The sequence below is a fragment of the Cenococcum geophilum genome, assembly GCF_001692895.1.
Source record: "Cenococcum geophilum 1.58 unplaced genomic scaffold K441scaffold_77, whole genome shotgun sequence".
Classification (NCBI taxonomy): domain Eukaryota; kingdom Fungi; phylum Ascomycota; class Dothideomycetes; order Gloniales; family Gloniaceae; genus Cenococcum; species Cenococcum geophilum.
Window position 1 is genome coordinate 714,535 of NW_027137635.1, and position 19,279 is coordinate 733,813.

The following is a 19,279-nucleotide window of genomic DNA, read 5'->3' on the forward strand; positions in this document are numbered from 1 at the left end:
AATTGCGCTTCTTGAAGTCCTTAATCCTCTCCAAAACCCACCCCGAAACCAATTCCCGGTCGGAAGTATAGTCAAGCCGTTAGCTGTAGCTGAAATGGGACGTACACGAGAGATTGCAAGTATCTTTGTGATACTGATATTGATAACATTTCTTTCCGTCTCTGCAGGCTCTTGCACATTCTTCTAGTGATTGGCCAGGAAGGTCTGGAGAGGTGGTTCTTATACCTTCAGACAGGTTTGTCCAGTTGGAAAGCTGCGGAGCTAATGAAGGCTCAATGTACAGGAACAGCTCTTCGAATAGTAGCGGCTTCTAAAAAAAAATCTTTAATAAGCTGCATCAACTTGCCTGGTTGTGGGTTTGATTCAAAATAAGAGAGGTCATACCAATGAATCATGTCTCTTCATTTCCCAATGCCACATATCATCCAAATCCTTCTCGCCCAGATGATGAAGGGTAATGACAGATTCACACCATTGCTCTTTTTGTCCGAACCGAACCGTGGTCACTTTCTCTCCGTTTATCATCGGCCAGTAGCCCTTTAGAGTAACTCCGTATTTCTTCAGCACCTTTGCCAACACTTCGCCTCCGCAGCAGTCTTCTCTCAAATCTTAGCCAAATTGATGACTCCCAGGCGGACCATCAATCCTTATTTTCTGACTTTGGGGGGTCAATATCTGAAGCATGCCTCGCGGGAGGATAATCCCATTCCCTCCATACACGAAAACAGGTCTGTTCTTGGGCCAGACCGGCGAACCCATGTAAAGTGCTTGGTCAGCGTCTTAGTGTAATAGTCACCGAAACAGGTTGTCCCAAACAATATATGTATCGAGCTCGATAAGAACAAACTACTTTTTGCGGTGGTGCATATCCCACACCACTCCATCATGGGGAGGAACTTAGATTTATTCTACTTCCAACCATTACTACTCTTGCTCAATGGTTCGCCCGTATGTCTCAGGTGCTTGATCTTCTCATGAATCTCTCATGAATCTCAAATCGGGATTGGCGGAGCGATAGGACTCGGGGAGGTGTGCGAGGGCATCGTAGAGGTGATACTGTCTGACCTCTTCTTCAAGGTCAGAGAAGGTGAGGTCAGGAATACACGAGGAGACGGCGCGGAGTTGGGCAGGAAGCTTAGAACCGACTTTGGCAGCGCCATTCTCCAGAATAACTTGAATTAAATCAAGGCCACTACTAATCGCACACCCCCCCCCCGAAACAGGCTTAGATCCTTCCACTTCAAGTTAGAATATCACGTGTGTTTGACTTGTTTACACCCAAATCGCGAAAATCAAAGTGTTAAAATATAATATCTTCAAGATTGTCCTAAGTTAACTGGTAGGACTACGAAGTGCTCTGCGGGGCGCTGTATTGTAAATCTATAGAAATCAAGTGGTATAAATACATGAGGAAGGTGTAAGAAATAAGATGAAAGGGGATACCAATGCGTAGCTAAAACAGGGTAATACGCAGTCGAGACAGGGTCGTGTTTTAGTAGGGTATTAGTACCGGTAATCGGTTACACACCCCCCCAGATTTAACGGTGTAGTTAAAGCTATAGAAAATAAATAAAGGTAGAAACTGTACCAAAAATAGGAAATTTAAATCCAATTTGGAGTGGTAAAAGGACAGGGTAATGGTGTTTAAAAGCTGCTTAATTACATTAACGTGCTTTGGAAGCTGCTTAATTATATTAACGTGCTTACGGAATTTAAATAGAATTTAACTAGTGCTAAATATAGCAGTATTATGAGTCGGTGTTATAGAAGCTAGGGTTACTTTAAAATTAAAATTAATTATAAATTCTGTATTCTCTACTTCTAGTTCTTCTTTTATATTTCCCTAGATTTAATTAACTATATCTTTAACCTAAGGTATAGATAAGATTATTTTATCTATTTGCTTTTATATATCTAGGTTTAGTTTCTATCCTTAAGGGCGCTTCTACTCGGCAATATAGTAGCAGTTGCTGGAGTCCGCATATACATTTCTTATACGGTTTGGAATTAGAATTAGAATCTAAATTACTTTATAGGGTTGCAAATGCAGAGTAATTGGCAGTAGTAGTAGGAGATACTTACTACATGTGGTAGTGTTCCTTAAATTCCTTAATTAGGTCAATAATAAATGGGGCGTCTTTATCCTTCCGTTTTTTACGAATAAGGTCTACTTTTAGAGCTCCTATAAAGCTAGAAGAGATAGGCTTAATTGCTTAAATAAAGTTATAGTGTGGTCTAAATCCCTGTATGTCCGGTAGCTCTAATTGTTTTATAAGCTTATAGACGTTCCGCTAGCTATTTAACCATTTTTTAATACTCTGGTTCGTATTATAGGCTTTTAAAGCCGTATATTAGATAAGGACGTTATACTTTTAACCTAAGGTAGTAGGGGCTAGTGTAGTCTTTAATACTTAAAGCCGTTTGTATACCGTTTCGAGGCCGTTAATAAGGGGAAGGTAGGCTACTAATGTAAAGCGAACGATGTAGTTACTAATACCGTTTATAGCCTATTCTCGCTTCTTATATATACGGAGATCGTCTTTATATTTAGTATAGAGCTAACTATAAATAGTAAATTGGTTTTAGTCTAGCTGGGCTATTAATATAGCCGTAGGTAGTACGTCTTTTAGTAATAGTTAATTTGGTGGTTCCAGCTTTAGAAGCTTACTTTTATTTTTAGATAGGTTAACGTACTGCCATACCCTATTAGTTTTAGCAGTGTTTTAAATAATAAAGAACTATTAAATCCAATTAGATAGCTGGTTGAGGATAAGGTTAACTTTTAATTTGTTTATAGTTGTTATTTTTAGAATTTATAGGGTTAAGTAGGGTCTAATTAGTGTCTTAGCGAAAACCTTATTTTAACGTTCTAAAGCTTTAATTTAATTCGTCCGTTTGTCGGTCGGTTAGTTATACGGTTAGGGTTATACGGTTAGTTGGGTTCGGTTTAATCGATGTTTAATATAATTAATATTCAACTTAATTAATGTTCAATCGTCCGTCTGTTTGGTAAATAAAAAAGCTTAAGACACTTATAAAGGTGGTAGAAGTAGTAACTTCTTAAATAAGGTAGTAGATTAATTGCTTAGCAGATAGTGCGATCCGGGCTTATAACTATAAGCTTTATAGTATAGGAGAATTAAATAAGCGACTTTATTATAAATCTATAGAAATCAAGTGGTATAAATATATAAGGAAGGTGTAAGGAATAAGATAAAAGGGGATACCAATGCGCAGCTAAAACAGGGTGATACGCAGTCGAGACAGGGTCGTGTTTTATTGTGGTTTGCAAAAGTGTTGCGAAAATTAAATTAAGCGAGCCACGCACACGCAACATCGACTTTTAGTGAGTGTGCTTCTATAACCACTAAAAATAAGTCTTATTTTATAAAACTAGTAAATAGAACTATAAAATAGATACTGCTTTATAATTTTAAATATATAGCGGCTTAGTAGATAGTGTGGTTATAGAATTTTAGGTGGTAAAGCGTTGGGCTAGGTACCTCCCCCTTACTAAAATAATATACCCCATATAGCCCTACTAATATAGCTCTATAATTTATAAAATATAAGCATATTATATAGCCCTATTATAGGGCTATAAAATAAGCCCTTATTTATATATATTGAAACAGTATTAGTGGAATTACATAGGGTATTTATAATAGCTGGAAAACTTCTCTAACGTGCTTTATCAGTCATCCGCCAAAATCAGTCATCCGCCAGCCCCAAAAACCACCAAAAATTGGAAAAACTGCACCTTGATATCTCAACAACGGCTTAATAATAAATTCTGAAATTTTATAATTAGCCTTTTATGCCTATTTTAAGACACTTAATAAAATTCTAGCGTAATAAGCCTAGCCGTTATTAAGATATTAGGTTTTGGCCCCCAATTTTAAGCTAAATTGCGATATCTCTAGAGCTACTTAATAGATTACTTTTTAAATCTAATAGAAGGTTTAAAATAGGTATAAAAGGCTAATTACAAATTTTCAGAATTTATTATTAAGCCGTTGTTAAGATATCAAGGCGCAGTTTTTCCAATTTTTGGTGGTTTTTGGGGCTGGCGGATGACTGATTTTGGCGGATGAGTGATAAAGCACGTTACCCCCAAAAATAGGCACCCCCTATAACTTTACTAAAATAGCCCTAAATTATATAAATAAGAGCTTATTTTATAGCCCTAAAACAGAGCTATAAAACATGCCTTTATTTATAAAATATAGAGCTAAATTAGTAGGGTTATATAGGGTATATTGTTTTAGTAAGGGGAGGGTGCTTAACCTAGCGCTCTACCACCTACAATTCTACAACCACACTATCTACTAAGCTGCTATATATTTAAAATTATAGGTCAATACCTACTTTATAGTTCTATATACTAATTTTATAAAATAAGACTTATTTTTGGTGGTTGTAAAAGCGTTTTTATAAAACGAGTGTATGCGGGCGGGGGGCTCGCTTAATTTTGATTTTCGCAACACTTTTGCAAACCACAATAGTAGGGTATTAGTACCGGTAGTCGGTTACAGATTACCTTTGCACTTTCAACCCTCAAACAACTTTCATATTCTCAACATCTACACAATGTCCGCACCTAAAAAGGAGGTCGTCGTGACTGACAAAACTCCGATGCCCTTCAATCCTATGCCCTTTTCCGCCGACGTAAAATCTAATGGGGTAGTTTATTGTTCGGGCAACATTGGCATGGATCCAAAGACGCTCAAGATAGTCGAGAGCAGCGTAAAAGACAGAACGGTAAGCGGAGGTCCTTAGTACCGCTCCATCAGATTATGCAAAAAATAACTCATGCGAGTCAGAGACAAATTATGCGCAACCTCTCGGGCGTGCTAGAGGACGCAGGTAGCAGTCTGCAGAGCATAGTCAAAGCGAACGTCTACCTAACCTCTATGGGAGACTTCGGCGCAATGGATGGGACTTATCTCGAATAATTTACCAATTATGTACAGTTATCTACAGAAAGTCATTAGCTGAAGCTAAAAACGCCAATTGATAACGTCTACCCTACCTATTTTGACAGAGAACTCTATAAGCAATTAGCAAGCAATCCTAAAGCAATTTAAATATATAATAGATTCGTATCTAGAGAATATTTTAGTGTAGTAGAGCCCTAATGCTTAATTAGGCCTCCCTTGGCTTTAATTACTAATTCGCAACGCCTCCTTATCCCTTAGCACGTCAGGGTCCAACGAGTAAGTGGTCCGTGCGGGAACACCGTTTTCAAAACAACGCACATCTATATAGATTTTAGCAATCAAATACCTACCGCAATGCCTTCTAATCGTGCTAGAATTTCTGCAAAAAGGATAAGTGCTAGCAACCTCATATTGAGCGACTCAACTTCAAAGAATAAGCTTATATATTAAAATACTATGAAGTTTGGCCTCTATCAAAAGCTTCGTATTCCTGAGTACGGGCGTTAAATGCAGGTCAATTGATTGGCTGGATCTTATCGATAACAGTTGGACCCGAATTGACGTGCTAAGGGATACTCTTAATACACGCCCTCCAATTGGTAGGGGTTAATTTATCCTGTTCTTCTTATAGTACGGCCTCCATCTCTTATAGATTATTAATTAAGTGGCGCCTCTTAGATATCTAAAGCTTTATAATCCTCCAAAGATGCTTAATAGGATTTAAATTGGGCGACTACATAGGCTAAGGGAGCACTTATATTTTAAGATCTTTAAGGTGCTGTAAAGTAGTCTTTGTGACGGCGCTGGGGCACTGCCCCTGCGACGTCTACATGCAGCCTAGTCAGGGGCTCGCTTGGAGACTTGGCTCGTGTATATAGACCTGTCCTTTCCTCGACCTCCTTCTGCTCCTCAGCTTAGTATCTTTGTAATATAGCATTCTACAAGCTTCGGTTTAGAGGCATTTGTATGAGCCGTAACAGTCTTTAACGTATGGTACCCAGCCCTAGCCTATATAAAAACAGCATTACCGTATTTAAGTGTTTTTTTTGGCGTAGAAAGGGGCTATATAGGGTGTTGGGATCTCGTTAATATACCTATAAAAGTTTATCCGTGCTCCTTTTTTTAATATTATAAATCCTCCTTTAAATTTAAGTAAGATCTCGCCCTAAATACCTACGGAGCTCCTTTCTAATTTAAATATAGGCTTAAGGTTCTTTAACTTATAGGCTTTACCTATTTTATAACATACCTAGGGGGGGCTTATATTAATTCTAAGCTTTAACGTTAATTTATTAGAAAAGCTAACTAAAGCCCAGTCGCTTAACTCCAAATCTCTATATATTTAGGCCCACCGTAATCTTACAGTCTTCTTCCAAGGGCAGAATGCGTAGTAGTGGTTTTTAGTGAGGTAACGTCGCGTAGTATTAATATATATAAGGTAACCCGATTTTAACGGCGTTAATAGGGAGGTAATTATTTTAAAGGGGTAGTTAGCTATAAACCTTACCAAACATCGTTTATCTCGTGCATTAAGCTTTAGGGGACGTCCTATTCGTAGGGCTTTATAAAAGGGGTTACTGGGGTGTTTTCGTACCCGGCAGATGTGTTATGGTGCTACAATGAAGTAGACTAAATAACTACGTTGTGGTATAAAGAGGAGAAGAAGGTGAAAGGGGGTATCGTACACAAATAGTAGGGCCAGCCGCCAAGGCGCTAGTGGTGGGCCAGCCAACAGTAGGAAACAGTACGAGATAGTACGAGACAGTATAAAACAGTATGCGTCAGGTCAGTGCCGTGACAAGATGATTGATGTAATCGTTAACTTTGGTAGCCTATTTTTAAGTCATATTTTTGAGGTAGAGTACCCCATGTAATATAGGGCCTATATTACCGAAATAACCTTAAGAGGATGCTCCTATCGATTTGTTTTCTTCTAATATACTATAGTTGGTGTATGGGGTGGTAGAAAGGGGGGTAAAAAGGATCAAAGTATTGAACGGTGGTGGCTTAATCTCGTATTCGCCAAATCGACCAATGACTTTCTGTAGATAATTGTACCGGTAGTGCTGCCTAAGGTTTTAGTAGAGAAATAGAGATGCAATCCACTGGCTGCAGAACTGAAGGCGCACTCACTAATACTAAAGTATTACTAGTCTCTACCTAAGAAAACGCCACCTCCCTTTAACTAATCAGCTATCTACTGACCTTTGGTGCGCAACTCTATAGTACTCAACTTTAATTTTCGCAATTTTGTATAGGAGATACTCTCTCCTATATATTTAACTCCCTAATAATACCTAGTTAACCTAATAAGCTAACGAGTTAAATTAGACTAGTCTCCTCTATAATTAATTAGATTTTATTAAAATATAAAGTTATTAGCTAGGTAGGTTTTGCGATAACCCTAGAAATACAGCGTTAAAAAATCCCCTTTTTCACTGCCATATCGACCCTTTTATGACGTCTAGTTTATTATAAGAATGCCACGAGGTAGAAGCTCTTTAGTTTCTCTATCTATTGCATTAAATAACGACGTTATAGCTGTATTATATAAAATATTAGATATAGGCGGTCGGTCGCGTTTTATCTAAAACTCGTCGCTCTGAGAACGAACGAATCGACCCATTTGAGTCACATTACATTTTTCTGCCTATAATTTTAACAACTTACTTTTATACTATAGGGTTTTTATATAAATATTCTTAAAAAGTAGCTTTGGTTATATAATCGATTAGATTTTTAAAAATACGTTATTTAGGGTAGAGGTAGGGCATTAAAAAGGGTAAAAAAGATTCCAGCCTTGAACCGATCACCAAATTGCTGGCTGAGTCGCAATTGAGTGCACTGCACTTGTAAGAAGGTGAATAGACCAATTCTATAGAAACATTTACACAAATTCAAGCATTTAAAATGCAATGCACCCTTTCTGCTTTGCAAGAAGGATCACTCTCAAAGGATTCATATCTAAGCTGATTACTCAGCTAGATAACCAACGTCCGCTGCCTCTAATAGCCTTCGCTGAACACCTCTATGTCGGATCGGATGGAAGATCAACTTGACTAAAGAGTAGCGATAGCGTACGCAGTTTAATTCTCCTAAATAGAGCAATACAGGCCTTTACATCCCCAGATTACTCCTCCCTCTTTCCATACCCCGCCTTCCTACCCTGCGATGACACCCACTCAGCAACGTCGGACCGCAGATGCTGTCGTTGATGCTTTCAACCGGATGGATACTGAAGCAGTCATATCATACCGCGACCCTTCGTGCCTTCGACACTTCCACCCTATATCTCTCGGCTACCCTCCCCAAGACAACGCCACATACTTGGACAACATCAATTCCTTCAAGGCCATTTTCCAGAATTTCCGGTTGGAGGTCACGGACGTGGTTGAAGACGTCCCAAATCGCAAAATCTGCATGTGGCTTCTTGCCAAAGCAGGCACACTAGCCGGAGAGTATAATAACGAGTATGTGTGGAATATGGAGTTTAATAAGAGCGGGGAAAAGATCGTGGGGTGGAAGGAGTTTGTAGACGTTGGGGTGACGAGAGATTTTCTTCCTAAGCTAAGGAAAGAAATGCACAAAGAAAATGAGAAGCAAATGGGAGAAAACGCTTCTAATTGATTGGTTTGTTAAAGTTTTCTAATATTTTTAGGATATATAATCTTATCCAATCTTTATAATGAAACTTGATTTTAAACAACCAATCACATGAGAAATGCTAGCAATCCTACTCCAGTTTACGTGGTAATGATTTTTCCAGCATCAATATTGTGTAAAGCTCTTTACTATATTATAATGTTGGTAGATGATAAAAGCCCATTAAGTATCAATGCGAAAAGTACCTTTCGCATGGTAATAGGAAGAAATAATCATTGGGCTCATATATCACTTAGTATTTCCATAAGCGATTGTAATGATTATTCTCAATAGAATAGAATTAAGGATGCCATTATGATTTGATTGATTTGATTTTGACAACCAATATAACCGTATTATGATAAATTGATCCCAACAAGAGAAAGAAATCCAATCTAATCCAATCTGACCAAAAGAGACCGAGCCGTGGCACACTAGCAAGTATAGGGTATCATCATTAAACAATTTTCCCAAGCGACCGAACTAAAGAAATGGAAGTGCACATTCCTTCTCAATTTCATTTCAAGGGCGATTCTTCGCCCAGACGTTTAAACGCCCACCTGCCTGACTTCCATGTTCGGGTCGTGATGGGGGTTATGTCGACCCGTATTTCGAATATGCAATGCAGCCATGATGGTGGTAGCGACAAATGCAAGCCTTGAATCGCTCTTATCAGCAAAAGTCCAACTAAACACAAGGCATAATCGTTAGCTTACCACTCAATAGCCCCAAACACTATAGCAGCAGTGCCCGCCCCACAAGCCCCACCACGGCTTCTACACCCAATATCCCCCCACAACGCGGCAACAGCAACCCAAGCCGCAAACCAAAAGATCATAGTGATGGCCTCGACTGCCAAGATAGCCCATTTGTGCGCAAGGGAAGGGAAGCGAGTGGGTGTGATGACGAGGTAGGCGACGGCGAGGAGGGTCCAGATCGAGGTGAACAGCATGAAGTTTACACTGGAAGGTGTCCAGCCGTCGTTGAATAGGCCGTTCCAGGTATCGATGACTAGTGGGGGAGAATTGTTAGAAGAGATTGTGAGGAGAAATTGGGAGAGGGGGAGAGTACCATAGGCTGAGAGGCCGAGGATGATAATTGAGAGCACCGCTTGGACAACACGCAGAGGGAGGGTGTACGCAAAGGCCATCTTGACGGTAGTAATTTAAGGAATAAGAGATATCCTATCTGTTCGGGAGTGTATGAGAATGGGTAAGGAGAAGCGTGTGTGAAGCATGATGAGGGGGTTTTGTATACAAATCCTAGGTTGACGACATTCTTGCTGGGCTGTAGAGTGACGTCAAGAAAGCTACGCGTTCGTGGCGTATGATCATGATGGCTGGGTTGGATCAGCGTGTTCCCGCTTCTCTTTCCCTGGAAGGTTAGGCCCATCACGTGCCAAACCCAAGAATTTAAGCTTCTTGTAATCTTAGTCCGGTGTGGCACGCACGTCACTCGCGGGAAAGCAGCTCGTCTGTCCGTCTGAGAGGCTTCGGTGCTCGGTTGTTAGCACGCCATGCATGGAGAAGATGACTTTCTAATAACACTGATGAGTTTTAAGCTATAGTCTATGCATTCACTCAAAAAGCCCAGTAAGATGGAAATTTTTGTGAGCTTGTTCTGCATGACAAGGCTACCTTTAAGATGGGGCCGTAGGCGAAGAGTTTGTCTCATCTGAGGCACCCAATAGTAGGCTGAGGATTTCATGAATGGTTCAGCTAGCAAATCCTGTTTATTCGCAAGCTAGTGTACAGCCTCGTAAGCAAGCAAGTCCTTTACAACCGCCTCCACCGAGTCAAACCCCGATGTCCAGTCAGTCCCAAATACCCTTTCCATTTTTGAGACATTAAACTTAGCCATTGGCTCCGGGAATCCCTCCTCCTCTGCACCTGGTGCAATTCGCGACCGCAGCTCCGGGTACTTATCTCGCAACTGATTGGCGAACCTATTCAAATACAAGAGGCCGCTGTTAATCATGTAGCGCTCGCTACCGGGCACTGAAGGGTCGAGGGCCTTGATGTGGATTCGAGCGATATCGTCGACATCCCTAGAAAATGAGAGTCCAATCAATTAACATGGCTGAGTTTCTAGGGACAGCGCGGTGAAAACTCACATGAAGTATGGAAAATAAAAAGTCCGCTCACGTATCCCAAACAAATAACTCAACGTCCGCGCTATTCCACCAAGACGGTCACCCCTGGGTGGCATATAGTCCTGTTGAGGGCTGCGGCCTGTAATAATGGGCGCAAGAATGAATATCAGGTCGAAATGTGGCTTATTGGACGCCATATAAGCCTAAGACTTCTGCTCCGATATGGTTTTCGAGTACTGGTATGCCTTGCTAGGGTGTCCCAATGCTTTAGAAAGGGTTATTGGGTTATAGTTAGCTTCTGTAAACGTCTTGTCTGTTGCTATATCTTCAGGTATCCTTATCGTACTAACGACACTACCAGTTATAACAACACGAGTAGCAGTTGGAGACGCTGCTGCTGCATTAAGGATGTTCTCATTGAACTTCCAAGCAGGCTCGATCATAGAATCGAGCAAGTCTGAGTAGGCAAGAGGGGTTGCAACGTAAATAATGCTGGAAGCATTGGCAGCCGAGGCATAAAAGACGTTTGGCACAGCCATGTCGGGGATTTCAGTAAAACTGAGTCTGCCAGAGGAGACGGCCTCGTAGTACTTAGTTTTGAGGAAAGCTTTTGATTTAGCGAATGAGCGGAGAATAGCATTGACACTTTGTCCTGTGACCATAAGTTGCTCAAGAATGACGGAACCAACATTGCCGGTTGCACCTGTAAGAAGAATGTGCGTAGTATCCATGGTTGATGTTAGAACATATGAAAGATACAGAAGGATTGAAGGGCGAGCAATTTATGAATAAAAAGCAGGAAGAGCACAACGCGAGAAAGGAGGAGAGATTCAATGTGGGAGATTATATGGATACATCATGGTTTTGGTCATAAAGACACCGGCCTATCGTTTTGGAGTTGAGTAATTCGGCAATGCACCCTTGCGCTGGCCTTATAATCCAGATTACAAATTAATGAAGTTGCTCCGAGTAAGTCATGTTAATCATACCCTCCGCCTAAAATCCCTTTATTAATCGAATTTTCGGGAAATTGGAAGGTTCGATAGGGATATTTGAAAGAACGTTAGACTTCCGGACGCTTAAAGAATTTTTTGAGATGAGCGGAGACTACTGCTAAGACAGGCATCATCATAATGATTAGATGATTGATATTAGATATGAGACAAATTTATGTGAGTTTCCAAAGACCTTCAAAGATACTAACTGGACCAGATGCAGAAAACTGAACCGATTGTGCACAGACAGGCTTGGCTGAAGTTTGGGATGAACTTTTGGTGTTTTTGGTGTGCACAGGCCAGGAGGGAAAGCCCTGCCGATCTCGGAGCCTTTCTTTACGAGAGCTCGACTTGCACCAAGACACGAGCAGCCATTGAACGATTCGCATACGACTCCTCCGTACTCGCAGCTCAAGGCTGAGATAGGCCATATAGATTTGTGAGGGGCGATGCGGCGCCAACTCCAACATCTCCTTGTTTGCCTAAGTTGAACTTCGTCTCCATCTCGCCGCTAATCAACTCAGGTCAAGCTCACCTTTCTGCCACACCTACGTCGTTACTAACAATCATGTCCCAAGGCTCCCCGTATATTCACGGTCACCACTCCTCTGTTCTCCGCTCTCACTCCTGGCGAACTGCCTCGAATTCCTGTCCTTATCTTATACCTCATATTACTCCCAACGCAAGAATCCTTGACGTTGGCTGCGGACCTGGCACGATAACATGCGATTTTGGAAGGCTGGCTCCGCAAGGCAGTGCCATCGGCGTTGATGCCTCGGCAGACGTTTTAGAAGGAGCTCGCAAGTTTGCCTCTGAAAATGGAGTGCAGAACGTCAGCTTCATGGTTGGGGATATCTACAACCTTCAATTTCTAGATGGAAGTTTCGATATTGTGCATGTACACCAGGTTCTTCAGCATATAGCTGACCCAGTACGTGGCTTACGAGAACTTCGGCGAGTCACAAAGTCCGGGGGTATAGTTGCCTGCCGCGAAGTTGATTACGCAGCTACCACATGGTATCCAGACATCCCAGGCATGGCTGAATGGCTAGACCTCTACGAGCGCGTCGCTAGAGAACAAGGAGGAGATCCGAATATCGGGCGGCGTCTCCAAGCAGTCGCACGCGAAGCAGGCTTTCAGCGAAGCGATGTTGTGACCAGTGTAGGGACATGGTGTTTCAGCACGCCGGAGGAGTTGGAGTTCTGGTGCGGAATGTGGGCAGATCGAGTCTTAAATAGCGACTTTAGGAAATATGCGATTGATGGTGGATACGCCAGCGAGGCTGAGCTGGAAAGGTCGGTAGCGTGTTGGAAGGCTTTTGCGAGGGAGGAGGATGGTTGGTATACAATGATACATGGGCAAATCATTTGTCGCGTGTGAAAGAATCCTAAATTGCGCTTGGGATTAGCATAATCACTGTGCTGATAGGGAATTCAATGTTTCCAAGCATCTGTTAAGAGGCCAAGCAGCCTTAACCTAGGCGAACACCAACTATCTACCGAAACAACCTATAAAGCGGACTCCCTCTTTCACAAATTCTGCTTTTACTATACAAGGTACTCGTGTTGTTGTCAGGCTAAGGAGTGAGAACTAGTTTGAGGTTGATCTTTACTTTAATCTGTTCCGGTGAGCGTCATCACACTAGAAAGCACCGCTCTCCAAGGCGTTAGCGTCCTAGCATGATACACAGCATTCGATAGGACCAATCAACCAATAATCGAGCAGCATTCCTACCCAACCCAAGCTCGTCCCGGGTCAGCTGCCACCGCCTGCCAGCCCCACCATCCCTCATCTAAGTACCAGGCCTTTCTACCTGTCAAATATTGTAGCCTTCAACCTAACACCATCAACTTCTTCGCTCTCCTGCACAATACCGAATATCAATAGGAGTAACCTTTCTTTGTATACACCAAAAGAATCAACTATGGCCGGCCCGATCTCAGTCCCTATCGACAACCATGACTCCAGCTGCCCACAATGTGGCGCTAGCACTGATGGCGCCAGCAAGACTTGCGGCTCTTGTGGTGCCGTGAGTGCTTATTTACCTTTTAATGCTACATTCTTATCAAAGCATTGCTGACGATTAATTCTATAGAGTTGCCCCGTCTAGATTCCAAACTACTATTAGGGCGAGGGATGGATGGACGCGGCGTTGTGAGCAGGCCTTACGGTGATACTACGGATGTAAGGATTTTGGAGGTGGGAGGCACAATTTGCGTAGTAGATTTCTTTTGACGCTACATTCGTCAGCCAATCCAGTTGGCTCGATGCATTCGTTTGCGGTTTCTGGGTCAAACTTCACAACTTCTGCAGCTCCGTCAATAAGTGAGGGAAAGCCTATACATCAGCCTTTCCCTAATACGGCTGCATATTTCTTAAGCGAGTTGTACAGTCAATAATACCCTATTCCCATCTGCTTCTTGCTGGGCAGGTTTTGAAAAAGTGACGAGGCCGGATTTCGATACGAGTCCTCTCTTTCCCCTGCTTGCATTATTAATACAGCTCACTGCCTTGCCCATTACATATCTCTCGGACGCCTTAACTCCGCCATTCTTACGTCCGCATACACGTACTTCCAATTATAACGCATCAATTTCTCCTCTAATTGACCTCGGACTGACAGAAAACCTGCTCTCCGCAATCCGGTGCATCCATCTCACAGTCAAAACTCGGCATCGCTAGCTCTCTCCATCCCACTACTTCCCCAACTTCTATTAACCACTACCCAATTCCCAAGCCCTACCGCTATGAAAGCCGTCAAGATCCTCTCTCCGGGCCAAGCCGCCGTGGTCGAAGTGCCAATCCCCAAATTGCGCCCCGACTACGTCCTGATCAAGACCAAAGCCGTTGCGCTGAACCCCACCGACTGGAAGCACGTAGACCGGCTCGCAACACCCCATGCCACTGTCGGATGCGACTACTCGGGCGTGATTGAAGCCGTCGGCGGCGCCGTGCCGACCGAGCTGGGCTTGAAGAAGGGTGACCGCGTTGCTGGCTTCGTGCACGGTGCCAACGCGGTTGAGCTGGAGGATGGGGTATTTGGGGAGTGGCTGGTTGCGAAAGCCGGGCTGGTGATGAAGATTCCGGATAACATGAGCTTTGAGGATGCTAGCGCGCTCGGGGTTGGGATCGTGACGGTGGGGCAAGGCATGTATTAGAGTATGGGATTACCGTGGCCGGCGGTGGGGAAGGAGACGGTCGAGAAGAATGGGCCGATTCTGATATATGGCGGGAGTACGGCGACGGGGGCTTATGCGATCCAGTTCGCGAAGCTGTAGGTTTGGTTGCTCTGTGGGCCTTTTTCGCCCTCACTCCTCTTCTCTCAGCGCCTCTACCCCAGTGACCGCGTGGTTAAAATAGCCCCCGCTAACAGCGTCTCTTAAAGATCTGGCTTCGACGTCACTACGACCTGCTCCCCGCGCAACTTCCCCATGGTGAAGGCGCTCGGCGCCTCCGCCGTCTTCGACTACGCCTCGCCCACCTGCGGCGCTGATATCCGCGCCCACACCCGCAACGAGCTCTACTACGCCTTCGACACCGTCTCGGAGGCGGCCTCGCCCCAGATCTGTGCTGACGCGCTGGCCTCACATCCCGCGCCTTCGGGCAAGAGGCCCTTCTACGGCGTCATCTTGCCCGCGCTGTCGCCTCGCGATGATGTTGAGAGAGGCCACACCCTCGGCTACTCGGCTGTCGGCGAGTATTTCACCCTTGGGAGCACGGTTTGGGAAGCTAGGCCGCAGGATCTGGAGTTTGCGACTAGGTTTTTTAAGTTGGCGGAAGGGTTGTTGGCCGAAAAGAGGTTTAAGGTGCATAGGCCCGAGGTAAGGGAAGGTGGGTTAGAGGGGGTGTTGGGAGGGATGGACGATTTGAGGCATGGGAGGGTGAGTGGGAAGAAGGTGGTTTATCGTGTAAATGAAAGTTGAGCGGGAGAGGTTGGAGGGTTCCTAGATGCTTTTAGGTATGCTTTGTGATTGGGTGGAAATTGGTGAGTGAACGATATGGACTATGTAGGGACTACTGCGACGTCTTTACGCGTTTATTTTTAGCTTGCTATTTTTGAGTTCGAGTATTCTGTGTATAGACGACATCAATTAAAAGGAACGTTTTAAGAGGTGTTTAGAAGTGATACCAGTAGAGATAAAGCAGGAAGATTTCACGTGCAGTAGAGACTAACTTAGTAGTATATATCAAGATAAGGATAGGATTATTGTGGTGTAACGGCGAACTGTTATTTCATGTTACCATGTACTTTTTTGGACTCAGGTAGCGCTAATTATGTATAAACGCAGACCTCAATCAAAATTGGTAACTTTCAGTTAAGAGTCATCCGCATGGCAAGCTAGGATGTACATTCGGGCCGAGCTACGTGTGCTGGAGTATTTATTCAATGACAGCATGGTGCAACAATCCCAGCTAAGTTGATAGGGTGGCTAAGAGCTTAAGAAGCTTAGGTAGACCCAATAATTAGATCACGCACTAATACTATTACCAAGCGGTCTAGCTAGAGATTCCAAGTGCGAACCGTATGTATTTCCACACTTATCACCGTGTACCTTTTTCGAAGGAATAATACCGATGGGAAGCAGGGGTTCTTATCCCTTCGCCCGTCGGCGTCCAACGCCAAGGCCGCACAGACGCCATTACCGTGATGGCAGCTGCACATAAAAGCTCTAATTGGCTAGATTCTTATCGATAACGTTGGATATAACGCAACGGGCGAAGGGATAAGGCGAGGTCCAGGCAACCTTAGTAAAGGGCAAGGGATCTCGTCATTCTCATAACACTAGCGGGCCAATCGTAGAGAAGAGAGATTTTAGTACCCGGAGTTGTGACTAGTGTGAAAGTGGTTCTTGAAATGAGATAAAATGCGTTTGCTCTTACAGCCTGTTGCACGACCAGCTTCCCCCCCCCCTTTAGCGAGCGCTGCGAAAATTTCAAATTCGGTACGCGCATCCAATCTCGCCTGACTGCCACCAACTGTATATAGTAATTGTAGCGAACGGCTGTGGCTACACGCAAGGACCTTTTTGGTTGCCATAGAGAATCGCCCGGTTGGCCAGGAGAACCAAATTAAAGACGTACGCTTCTTCCTCTCCCCCTCGACTCCCCTCCCGTTGTGGCCGCCAAAACGCGAGTACAACGCTGTCTCTGCGGAGAGGTCGATGGAATTTGGCAATATCGTACGGGTGGAAACCCCACGATATTTGACAAAGATCACGACACCACAGAGGAAGGCCGGTCGCAAGTCCGCCAGAAGCAAAGTTCTTGCAGCCAAGCATACGACTTCGCTACAGCGATTTGGCGAACCTACGTACCGAAGCGAAATATACTTTTTTTTTTTCAAGGGGGGGGAAGCTGGTCGTGCAACAGGCTGTAAGTCTATGTATTGAGTTGATTTGTTCCTCGACTTGCTACCTTTGCGAAAATAAGCGAGCCACTCGCACGTAACGTGTTAGCCATCCCAACGAGCCAGCCAAGCGAAAATTACACCAAAATCGGCTGTCTTTATATATTAATAACTCCACCACCACTTAATAAATAATTATGGGATTGTAAAAGTAAATACTTATATACCTATACTACTAATATAATAAACTTTTTAAATATAATTATTATTATTTCTTTTAAAGTTATACTTTTGCTATTAAAAAAAATTAAAAAAATAAAGATTAATAGATATTTTAAACTAAAAGTTAAATAATTAAGTTTTAAATATTAAAAACTTATAACCCATTAACTTAAATACTTAAATACTTAATTTTATAATTATTTATTAAGTGGTGGTGGAGTTATTAATATATAAAGACAGCTGATTTTGGTGTAATTTTGGGTGGCTCGCTTGGCTGGCTCGTTGGGGTGGCTAATACGTTATACATAACATCCCTGGGTTACCAAAATTCGCTAAAATACCGATTTAGTAGTAAATGTGAGACCACTGACGAGGCTGGCGGAAAAGATATATATAATGCTCTATAAGCAAGAATCTGAGGGGCTTGATAGCCCGAGAAGATATCTACAAGATAGCCAATACGCTGTCACGCGCTCGTCGCAGAGCTTAAAGAGACGCCTACTCCGAAATACTTATCCTAGTATTTATAGTTATACTAAAGTCTCTACTATTCTTAAGCGTCTTATTAAAATGTAATACTTTAATTGCTTAATTCTCTAATCTAGGAAGGTTGGTAGCTATATAATATAATATTAGGTATTAGCGACTTAGTTAATTAAGGCACGAAGCACGGCAAGAGGGACGCGCAAGCCTATACGATTGGTAGTCTATAAACAAGGATCTAAAGCTAGAGAAAGGAAAGGAGACGGAGGGTGGTGCCACTTAACGTTATATATAATCCTCTGGTCACGTAATGGTAATCATTTAAAACTGTCTAAAACTGTCTGCAATTATCCGCTATAATCCACCAATATCTACCAGTTTCCACTAGCGCCGTGATATTACCCCCCCCCCTCCGAAAAAGCCTGCTCTTAGGCTGTATATATCCGTTTTATATCCGTGGGGTATTCTTATCTTTATGCTTAATAGGTAGCTTATCGTTACTCTTATCAAAAGCACACTTTACCTATTAAGTTAAGAAATCTTTAAAGACAAGAGCATCCAGACTTGAACTGGAAATTTGAAGTTTNAAGCTTCCTATTTTACCATTAAACTATACTCTTTATTAATATTAAATTTTAATAATAAATTAGAATAACGTTTATAAAATACATTTATTTATTCATAAATGAATTCATTCTTCGCTATTCTAGCACTCTATCCACTCGTTAAGGTACTTTGGAGGCCTGTGTTTGTTAGAGTAACGGCTATAGAACTCTTAAAGCTTATAGGGACTACCTATAAAGTTCCATATAGAGTACTAAGTGGGGTTTGGATTGTACCCTTTCCAACTAACATGATATTTTAACGTTTCCCTTATAAGCTTGTAGGCTAGTATTTCTTTAATTTCCTATTTATTGTTGCCATTAACTTAGATTAGCAGGGGAGGTTAATTCTTTTATCTAGGTAATAAGTTATTTGCGGCTTTCCATAGTTTATCTAAAAAGAAAATAGGGTGAACCTTAATTAAATATAGGAGCTTTACTTTGTACAAGTTACCTATTTTTTTAAGAACCTTATACGGTCCTGCTATCTAATAGTCTAGCTTACGGCTAGGTCGTTCCGTCTTCTAGTTCTTTGTTATAACCCAGACTATATCTCCTACGGTAAAGTTAGGCTCTTACCTATACTTATTCGCCTGCTGTTACATTAATTTTTAGGCCTTTTTTAGATTTGTACAGGCTACTATCTAGGTTTCTTCTAAGCGCTTAACGTACTGCCATGCTTTCTTATAAGATAGTTTTTCGTATACAGTCTAGGGTCCTTCTAGTTTTTCCCAGTTAAAGCTTATATGGGGTAAGTAGCTTATTTCTAGTTAAATAGGGGCAAATCCTATAGAGTTGTGGGGTAAGGTTGCTTAGGTATAATCTATTAGGGGTAGCAGTTTAGCCTAATTATTTTAGAAGTAGTTAATAAAGGGCCGAAGTCTTTAATCTAAGTATTGATTTATAATTTCTGTCTAACTATCTATTTAGGGGTAGTATGCTATAGAAAGCTTTA

At 42.4% G+C, this 19,279-nt stretch overlaps 6 protein-coding genes and 1 pseudogene across 7 annotated transcripts; 4 read left to right on the forward strand and 3 right to left on the reverse strand.

Moving 5' to 3' along the window:
• Positions 1 to 4,535: 4,535 nt before the first annotated feature.
• Positions 4,536 to 5,068, forward strand: K441DRAFT_647613 (YjgF-like protein). The gene is made up of 2 exons (XM_067646867.1): positions 4,536 to 4,761; positions 4,824 to 5,068. The coding sequence occupies exons 1-2, from the start codon at positions 4,591 to 4,593 to the stop codon at positions 4,953 to 4,955; spliced, it is 303 nt and encodes a 100-aa protein (XP_067497498.1). The 5' UTR covers positions 4,536 to 4,590; the 3' UTR covers positions 4,956 to 5,068.
• Positions 5,069 to 7,964: 2,896 nt separating this feature from the next.
• On the forward strand, positions 7,965 to 8,574 carry K441DRAFT_669965 (uncharacterized protein). The gene has a single exon (XM_067650209.1). The coding sequence runs from the start codon at positions 8,112 to 8,114 to the stop codon at positions 8,565 to 8,567; it is 456 nt and encodes a 151-aa protein (XP_067497499.1). The 5' UTR covers positions 7,965 to 8,111; the 3' UTR covers positions 8,568 to 8,574.
• Positions 8,575 to 9,003: 429 nt separating this feature from the next.
• K441DRAFT_333386 (uncharacterized protein) lies at positions 9,004 to 9,855 on the reverse strand. The gene is made up of 4 exons (XM_067641232.1): positions 9,840 to 9,855; positions 9,654 to 9,770; positions 9,299 to 9,593; positions 9,004 to 9,239 (listed from the first exon to the last, which is right to left on the reverse strand). The coding sequence occupies exons 2-4, from the start codon at positions 9,730 to 9,732 to the stop codon at positions 9,131 to 9,133; spliced, it is 483 nt and encodes a 160-aa protein (XP_067497500.1). The 5' UTR covers positions 9,733 to 9,770; positions 9,840 to 9,855; the 3' UTR covers positions 9,004 to 9,130.
• A 470-nt stretch (positions 9,856 to 10,325) lies between these two features.
• Positions 10,326 to 11,405, reverse strand: K441DRAFT_709102 (NAD(P)-binding protein; the record flags this gene model as incomplete). Its single annotated transcript, XM_067653826.1, has 3 exons — positions 10,326 to 10,629; positions 10,696 to 10,806; positions 10,885 to 11,405. 3 exons carry the CDS (start codon positions 11,403 to 11,405, stop codon positions 10,326 to 10,328), a joined length of 936 nt encoding a protein of 311 aa, XP_067497501.1.
• Positions 11,406 to 11,821: 416 nt separating this feature from the next.
• K441DRAFT_333452 (S-adenosyl-L-methionine-dependent methyltransferase) lies at positions 11,822 to 13,424 on the forward strand. Its single transcript, XM_067641233.1, has one exon. The coding sequence runs from the start codon at positions 12,238 to 12,240 to the stop codon at positions 13,048 to 13,050; it is 813 nt and encodes a 270-aa protein (XP_067497502.1). The 5' UTR covers positions 11,822 to 12,237; the 3' UTR covers positions 13,051 to 13,424.
• Positions 13,425 to 14,222: 798 nt separating this feature from the next.
• K441DRAFT_709104 (putative zinc-binding oxidoreductase ToxD) lies at positions 14,223 to 15,777 on the forward strand. Its single transcript, XM_067653827.1, has 3 exons — positions 14,223 to 14,807; positions 14,862 to 14,944; positions 15,056 to 15,777. The coding sequence occupies exons 1-3, from the start codon at positions 14,418 to 14,420 to the stop codon at positions 15,591 to 15,593; spliced, it is 1,011 nt and encodes a 336-aa protein (XP_067497503.1). The 5' UTR covers positions 14,223 to 14,417; the 3' UTR covers positions 15,594 to 15,777.
• A 2,494-nt stretch (positions 15,778 to 18,271) lies between these two features.
• On the reverse strand, positions 18,272 to 18,342 carry K441DRAFT_t34 (annotated as a pseudogene). The gene has a single exon. The product of its transcript is annotated as a tRNA-OTHER (tRNA).
• Positions 18,343 to 19,279: the final 937 nt, after the last annotated feature.

Excerpts from the sequence above, each read along its gene's own strand:
- K441DRAFT_669965 (XM_067650209.1), top strand. The coding sequence starts at position 8,112 with ATGACACCCACTCAGCAACGTCGGACCGCAGATGCTGTCGTTGATGCT.
- K441DRAFT_709104 (XM_067653827.1), top strand. The coding sequence starts at position 14,418 with ATGAAAGCCGTCAAGATCCTCTCTCCGGGCCAAGCCGCCGTGGTCGAA. Across the intron at positions 14,808-14,861 it reads TCGGGGTTGGGATCGTGACG|GAGACGGTCGAGAAGAATGG; the intron begins GTGGGGCAAGGC and ends GCGGTGGGGAAG. Across the intron at positions 14,945-15,055 it reads GCGATCCAGTTCGCGAAGCT|ATCTGGCTTCGACGTCACTA; the intron begins GTAGGTTTGGTT and ends CGTCTCTTAAAG.
- K441DRAFT_647613 (XM_067646867.1), top strand. The coding sequence starts at position 4,591 with ATGTCCGCACCTAAAAAGGAGGTCGTCGTGACTGACAAAACTCCGATG. Across the intron at positions 4,762-4,823 it reads GCAGCGTAAAAGACAGAACG|AGACAAATTATGCGCAACCT; the intron begins GTAAGCGGAGGT and ends CATGCGAGTCAG.
- K441DRAFT_333386 (XM_067641232.1), bottom strand. The coding sequence starts at position 9,732 with ATGGCCTTTGCGTACACCCTCCCTCTGCGTGTTGTCCAAGCGGTGCTC. Across the intron at positions 9,594-9,653 it reads CCTCGGCCTCTCAGCCTATG|TCATCGATACCTGGAACGGC; the intron begins GTACTCTCCCCC and ends CTCCCCCACTAG. Across the intron at positions 9,240-9,298 it reads GTGTTTGGGGCTATTGAGTG|GCTTGCATTTGTCGCTACCA; the intron begins GTAAGCTAACGA and ends GAGCGATTCAAG.
- K441DRAFT_333452 (XM_067641233.1), top strand. The coding sequence starts at position 12,238 with ATGTCCCAAGGCTCCCCGTATATTCACGGTCACCACTCCTCTGTTCTC.